Here is an 8,209-nt window from a genome sequence, read left to right as displayed (position 1 = left end):
CGGACGGGCAGCTTACTTTGGAGCCCATTTGTATCCTACAGCACCGGAGGCTGACCTTGCGAGGTAAGGACATAGAGCAGGTAAGGGTCCAATGGGACCTAAGCGATGAGGCCTCTGTGACTTGGGAAGATGCTACACGATTTAGGGGATTGTACCCCTACCTTTTTGCTGGCTTCCAGGAGTAAGCCTATACTAGTGGGGGAGGATGTAGTGCCTCTCGTGTTTGTAGTCTGTACCTTGTCTATTTTTGTTTTGAGAGATACTTGATACTCTTTTGATATTTGTACCTTGAGACGACCTGAGGGTCGAATGTTATATTTTGATTTCCATACCATAGATGCTTTTTTACTATGCTATTTAGTTTATCATATTTGCATGTTGATGTTATTTTGAGATGACAGTAGATCTATGATAACTGATTATCTGGCAATATGATGTATTGGACCTAATTGTTGACTATGTTATGAGATGGATTCTATACAATGGTTATTTACTTCATTCTCGTCTTTTATGATTAATGCGAATGTGAGTGGTGTAAATGGATTAATGAGTTATTTAAATGCTTTAATTGCTTCGGCTATTATATTATATGCAATTGCACTTGATCGTGTGTTCTAGTGTGCAGGAATTACATCCCTGGCAAAGGCCTATGGAGTTAGTGATCCAGCTATTCATATTTTGCCAATGTCGCTCCTATATGGTCGACGTATCCTTACTTACTTGTTTTATATTAAAACCTTTCGGTGATTAGTAAATCCGAACTCAATTGCATTATGTGATTAGACCAGTGAACATGTTTGTGCATTTAGAAGTTTGCATTTGTCGCAAAAGTGTTAAGTGTTTTTCTGTAATTTTGGGTTTTCGGGTTTTTAATCTTTTGGATTTAATTTCTGGCAGCTTTGCCTTAGGTGAATTTCCATTACGGATAATAACCTGTTTTCGTTTGGGTTGTTTCGGAGTTTAACTACTCCAGCTAGCTATTTTCCATTACCAGCTATTCACTCAAAATGAATAAATATTGGAAAAGTGAATTCATTATTCACTTCTCACATTTTGGAAATTGAAATTTGGAGAGCAATTTGGAAATCCTCTTCTGTAGGATTCTTGTTTTGTTTGTTCTGGGAGCTGTGAGCATGGGATCTTTGCGAGGTTGATCTCGTTGGATTCAGCTCGCGGAGTTCTTGCTTTGCCGTCAGTTTCAATAGTTTTGGCGGATTGATTATTTTATTGTGCGGGTTTCGGTTTCTGCCCTTTTTCCATCAGGTAGGGCCTTCCCGTTTTATTGGTTTTACTCCATTTTTACTTCCATTTCTTATAGCTGTATGTTAGGCGGATGAGAACTAGTGTTCCCCTCCGTTTCTATTTATTGGTTCTGCCCGGTTGGTCGGGTATGAACATTTTACCTATTTTTGAAATGGGGGTTTGGGTTTTTGGGCCGTTATGCTGGTCGTTTTTGCATACGGTGTCCGTTTTCAATTATTTTTGGATTTTTGGGGTTTTTGAACCCAAAGGCCAAATGGTTTTTAATTTTGGAATTTTTCCAAAATTTGGGGTTTTTACCTCATTTTGCGTGCCACCCTGTTTTCTCGAGTTTTCTTGGCACATTGTGGTTCGTGGACCTGGATGATCCGTTTGGATACCAGTCAGAACACTTTTGCATCTTTTGTTGCATTGGGATGCTTGTAGCATCCGTCATCCCGATTCTGTTTTTCGGTCGATTGACTTCTATTTGCATTCTCATCCTGTCCTTGTGTATGATCTCTGTGATGGTGGTGCGCCACACACATGTACATTGTCGGGTGACCTACGGGGCTCGATCTTCCATGGTACTTTTGAAAGTTGTGATCATTGGGGTTGGGTTGGGAGTTTGCATTCCTTCGGGCACTCATTGTTGGATGAGCATGGGTAGGGTAGGGTAGCATATGGAGGGGGCTTCTATCCTGTAACCTGGTGACTACTTCCCGGTTGGCAGAGGAAGTTTTATATAAGTGATAATTAAATTAAAACTTTGGGTGGTAATAAATACAAGATAATTAAAATGTGTGGGTTGTGCGCCTTCCGTCGTGAAGAGTAGCTGCCCTAGGTTGTGTGCCTTCTGTTGAGAAGAGTAGCTGCCTATACTAGCTTGGGCTTTTCGATGCCAAGTGACTCTCCATGATGTTAGTCCCTACGTAGTAGCCATTGAGATGTCTGACCAGGACCTGTAGTTTATGCATTGTCTATGTCTTGGATTCAGTCATCATACTGCTTGGCGTGTGTGTTAGCCATGGTTGTTGTTTTGAGTGTGTGTGGTTGGATCATCATCTCCATCAGCATGGCGGGTGTGGACCTATGAGTGCCATGTGGTTGGGAGGCGTAGCTACCTTCACCACTACTAGGGACCGATGTATAGAGACGGTCCATTGTTCTAGCGTGATCGTTGCTGGATGTGTCACTTGGTACTTCGGTATACAGAGTATGCTTCTTGTGATTTATGCTCTCATTATGATGTTATCATGCTTAGATGATGTTAGTTTTAATGCTTTCCTCATTATGATGATTAGCATGTAGTAGATGATGTTATCTAATTTTAGGGTTATCTTATGTTACTACTAGCATGTTAGATTTCATTACTTATATTGTAGCATGTTTAGTAGTGATGTCCCTATCACGACAGCACCGATGATCTAATTGGTGGCTTGGGATGTTATGCGCGGGGGATGGGTAGGGCCCACGATGGTCTTATGACATCATTGATGGTTGGGAGGAACCGCGTACCTAGTTTGGTTAATTGGTTTATTGCTTTGATATTTATGCTTAAATGTAAGAGGTTATTTTCATGCTCACTGCGATGTTACTTTAGTTTATGGCAATGTTTCCTTCTGTTCTTCCCTTGCTATTGTTTTAGATGGTTAGACTTTGCTTCTAGTTGTCCATCTCTTAGCTTGGATTCGAGTGTCCTTACCTCGAAAAGTGGATCCGGTACTCCCCGGTGTGGAGGAACTTTGTTTCGTTCTTTTTCTAGCCTGGTTTTTATGTTTTTGGATGCGTGCTGATTCAAATCTTCGCGGGAGGATGATTCTCTTTCACGCGAGGATGAGAATCTTCGCGCGAGAATGAGAATCTTCACACGGGAAATGAAGTCTTCACGCGAGGATGAAAAGTACTCGCGTGAGCCGGTGAAAGTCTTCGCATGAGAAGAAATAATGGTGCTCTATCTTCGCGCGAAAAACAAGGGCTAGTTCGGCTTGTCGAAATAAAGTTTGAAAGTTGGTTTTAGATACCCTTTTGGTTTTCTTACCTTCCTAGTGCTTCTTAGGTGTTGTAAGGGGCTTAAAATATATTGTTTAAGTATAAGTCGACGTATATTTAATTCCTTATACTTAAGATATATTTTAATATATGCGACAATTCATTTGAGATGGGTTTCAGACCTCTACGAGCTAAGGTGTAGATTCTAGGAAAAATCAGGGCTTCAGAAATTCAGACTTAGCCAAATTTCAGGGCTTCAGGATTTCAGAGCTTCAGGATTTCAGACTTAGCCAGTTTCCAAGAGTCAGCTTATGTCTTTCAGCTTGGTAGGTCTTTGTGGCATTGTGATTGTGTTCTAGTTGGTAGTGGCGTTTGGAGATCCCTTGGTGCTTGGTTGTCTTTCAGTCTTCCGTTGTGATCTTTTGGTTTGTGTAGGTTGTCTCATGTGCTTTTACACTTGTAAAAAATAAAATTTGTTCTGTCTTGTTTTCATCCTTGTTTCCAAGGATCTCTGGGCGAGGCATTACACTACCTCTAAAAAAAACAAAAGACCATTTACTACTATACCAACATATAACATGTGTTACAGAAGACAAAATCAAGAAGAGTTAACCTTAGCATAAAAACTATAGAGTACAGTATTAAAATTAAGGTCCTAAAGGACAACCTTAAGAAGTCACTTGACAAGTGGGTGTCACTAATTTTATTAAGTAGGAGTTTTTTTTTCACTTATGTCACTTTTGTTTACTATAAAAATATGTTTTAATGATTTATCCTTTAAGCAATATTAATTTTTTAAAACTGAATAATATGTTCAAATTCACAAATTAGTGTTGTAGACTCTTGCTAATGTTAAATTAATTATAAATGTTAACATATATTCGAAATAAAAAGTTTTAAATTTTATATTGAAACATTATTATTAAAAATAAAATTTATTGAATTTCAATTTTTATAAAAGAAATAAAGAAATTTAAAACTTTCATAATTATCATTGTAAAATATTTTTGAATTAATTTATAATTTTGTCACAAATATTTTAAATTAACATATATTTATAATTATATTGGCTTGCTTCAAGACAATCAAAATGAACTAATTACTCTCACTTCTTGTAAAATTTCAGTCCATCTAACATGTCTATAGTTACAAACTTTGAAGTCAAAAGTTGAAGGTAGGTAACATCTACTAAGTTAGGGTTCAATTTCAATTAAAAACATATTTGAAAAGATATTGTTTCAAAAGATAAGAATAATCATAAAAATATTATTGAAAGATAAGGTTTGAAACTAAGGAGTGATACATTATCATTTTATTGTTAGTTGGATATTTTCAATTAAAATAATTTAATTATTATATTTTAATTGAAAATTAATTGATTAAAATAAGATTTTTATCTAGTCAAATATATGATAGTAGAGAGCAAATTTCCACAGTCTATAGAATTCTTAAAATGTTTCTAGATTCAATTGTGTTACTATTTTTGCATTGATGTTTCAGATCACACTCTGTGATCCATCATCAAGATAAGAGAGACATAATCTTTCTTCATCTCAATGATGAATCACAGAGTGTGATCGTCGATGTTTCAGATCACACTCTGTGATCCATCATTAAGATGAAGAAATCTAAAACATTGATGTAAAAGCAGTAACACAATTGAAACCAAAAACATTCTAGAAAATACATGATGACATAATAAATATATAATTTGAAAAGAATATTTTGTATTATTTATAATATTTGTAGTTATGTCTTTAGTGAAAGAAAATAATTTTAATAAAATAACCATAATCTCAAGACAAAAAAAGAATTGCACAAAAATATATATATATATTAAAGGTTTATTCTTATTCTTTTGGATCTCAAAGATCTTTGTGTGGATGGTGGATTGCAAAGTGCACAAAAATTATGACTTCAAAATATTCACCTCATACTTGTTCATGTACTAATAGTTGCCTACTCAAAAAATACAAGTACTTGTGATTAAATGTCCTCTAGTCTTTTATGAAATATCCCAACAGGGGAAAGCCCCCTGTAGCCACCCATACTGTTAGTCAGATTTTGCTAACTTTTTCAGTGTGCCTCCATAGGTGAGTGAAGAGCTTAGAGCTAAGATTTCGGCTTTTGGATATCTTCGGATTGTGGAGCACAAAGCGGTTCAAAATTGTCATTTCAAAATGTTCACCTGAAACTACTATGTTCATGAACCAATAGTGTGTACATGTGCTCTCATTCGTTGGGGTTCTTTAAAGAATGGTAATTGGGGGTATCTATGACAAAACTATCATGATTGTTGGACCTCCTATTAGTTATTGGGTCTCTTCCCCTAGGGGAGAAGACCCAATAGTTGCCTATGTTCCAATTAGTGTTACATCTACCATTATAGATTTCCCCAGTTACCGCTCATAAAAAGCCCCCCAAAATGATAGCACATGTACTAATAGTCGATTGCACATTTACTAATAATTGAACATTTTTTAGCTTTCTTGGTTGTTGATTGGTCCGTTTGTGCAAAAAATATTTTTTTTAGCACTATAGAAGGTGAACATAATAGGTTATGGGTGAATGTTTTATAATGACACTTTTAGACCACCTCAAACTCTACAAGTTCTACACAGAGCTCCATAAATGCGGAAAAGTCGAGAGGTTAGCTTCAAGCTCTTCACTCACTTATGCAAGTTCACTGAAAAAATCAGCAAATTTTGACATACGGATTAGGAGTTGTAAGCGCACAAAAGTTAGCCTAGGCGGCCACTTGGTCGTCTCCCTTAATGGTGCACAAATCGGTCAATCACCAATAAAAAAAGTTTAAAAAATCTAAAAATGATTGACCATTAACACACGAATAATCAGCTATTAGAAAGACAAGAAAAGATATCTGGAACAAAACTATGACAATTATTAAACTCGCTTTAAGTAACCTCTGTCTACGTATCTGTGGTCTAAGAAGTGTTGAACATATGATATGTACCTGAATACTTCCAAACAGAATCGACTCGTTGTTGTCATCCTCCCCCAACCAAAAAAAGTAAAAATAAAAATAGAATGGTCATAATTTCAACCCAATCAGAAACGCCTAGTGCTGACCAGGTAGTGCTCGTTCTTATTTTTAAAGGAAAACTAACCAAACTCTCTATATTTATATGTCCAATCTTCCTAACAAGTCCTCCACCACCCATCTAAGCTCTGCAAGCACTTACTCATGGAGACAATGCAAGATACTCTTAGATATCTTCCCCACTTCCATTTCCTTCACAATAGTCCCACACTACAAATGACTTTCATTCTCCTAGTCCTACTTTCAATCCTTGCTCTTCTTCTTTCCCTGATCTCTACACCCACAAAGCAAAAAGTAGCATCATGGCCTCCATCTCCACCAACATATGGACATCCATGGCCAAATCATATGGCCCCGTCATGACAATCTGGATGGGTCCATCACCCATTGTAATCCTCACTGGTCAGACCCCAATATGGGAGGCCTTGGTTAACCAAGCCACCAACTTCTCTAGTGGCCCTCCTCTTTATTCAAGGCAGTTTACAAGTGACTCTTTTAGGACCATGATTAGTTCTCCCTACAACCACCACTGGACTAGGCTTAGAAGACTCCTCCACAACAATGTTCTCAGCCCTTCCCATCTCTCCCTTCAATGCTCCTCTCAGAAGGCCAGTCTCAAGAAACTCATCACCAAGGTAGAGAATGAAATGAGAGAGAATAATAATGGTGTGGTGAAGCCATTTTATGCATTGAAGATTATGGAAATGAACTTTATTTCCTCCTTGTGCTTTGGACCTGACTTTGAAGACGATGTTTTCTTGTCCCAACTTGAAGAATATGTTGCTCAAGATATTTTCTTGAGTAAAAGAGGAGACATGCTTCTTGATCAATTTCTTGCTACTCGTTTCTTTGTTCCTTGGTCGATGAGGACTGAGAGGAGTTGGAAGTCTCTCAGAGATGATGTTCTTCGTCTCATGTTACCCTTCATAAGATTTTCTTGCAGTTATAGAGAGTTATTGAGGAGAACTGCTCCTTGCTATTTCTTGAATTGTTTGTTGTCCGTTGGGGAAGAGGAGGAATTAGAAATGGGGGAGTCAAAGGATTCTTCAAAGTTGTCAGATGAAGAAATAGCATTCGACTTGTATGAACTCTTTATTCTTACAGTAGACAGAACTTCTACTGCCATAGAATGGGCTCTCGCTTACCTCATAACAAATCCTCATATCCAAGAGAAGGCTCATGAAGAGATTGTGAGGGAAGGTAAAAGTGGGTTTTTTAGTTTAGATGATTTGAAGAAGTTGCCATACATACAAAGTGTGGTGAAGGAGATGCTGAGAAAAGAATCCATTGCACCGCTTGGGATGGTTCACCAGACGGAGGAAGAATGTAAGGTGATGGGCATCAACATTCCTGCAAAATCAGCAGTGCTGTTCAATCTACACAGTGTGGCCAATGATCCGGAGGTGTGGAAGGATCCTGATGAGTTCGGGCCTGAGAGATTCATGGAGAAGAATAATGTGAGGATGGCGTATCTTCCATTTGGAGCAGGAAGGAGGGTGTGTGCGGGAATGGATGTGGCAAGCGTGCATGTTCCCATTACTTTCGCCAATCTATTGAAGACGTTCAAGTGGAATTCTGCTAAAGAAGGTGTTCTTCCGGATCTCACTCAGGATATTCCAAGTGTGCTCATGTCCATGGAGTATCATTTGGAAGTTCGAATTAGGCCTTGTCTAGGTTAGTCTAAGAATCAAGCTTTAGTATGTGATGTTTATGCCATCTATCATATTTTCAATAATACACAATGTAAGGGGTGTTTGACTAATACGTTAGTCTGCTTGATTTGTGGAATTGTAGAAATCAGGATTTCTACAAATATTGGTTTTGCCAAATCTTCATTCCTATTTTTGGAATTTTACTTGAACTGTTTGTTTCACTTGGAAGATGCATGTGAAGACACATTTTTATGCATAAACTTGG

The 8,209-nt window shown here is 37.5% G+C and overlaps 1 protein-coding gene across 1 annotated transcript; it reads left to right on the top strand.

Moving 5' to 3' along the window:
- Positions 1-6,939: 6,939 nt before the first annotated feature.
- On the top strand, positions 6,940-7,971 carry LOC149542010 ((S)-canadine synthase CYP719A21-like). Its single transcript, XM_089795679.1, has one exon. It carries the CDS (start codon positions 6,940-6,942, stop codon positions 7,969-7,971), a length of 1,032 nt encoding a protein of 343 aa, XP_089651805.1.
- Positions 7,972-8,209: the final 238 nt, after the last annotated feature.

The sequence above is a fragment of the Cupressus sempervirens genome, chromosome 8 (genome assembly GCF_028749045.1).
Source record: "Cupressus sempervirens isolate cs-2001-9-10 chromosome 8, ASM2874904v1, whole genome shotgun sequence".
Taxonomy (NCBI): Eukaryota; Viridiplantae; Streptophyta; class Pinopsida; order Cupressales; family Cupressaceae; genus Cupressus; species Cupressus sempervirens.
This window is presented reverse-complemented; position numbering and strand designations above follow the sequence as displayed.

Bases quoted from the DNA above. Each gene is read 5' to 3' on its own strand.
- LOC149542010 (XM_089795679.1), top strand. From the start codon at position 6,940: ATGAGAGAGAATAATAATGGTGTGGTGAAGCCATTTTATGCATTGAAG.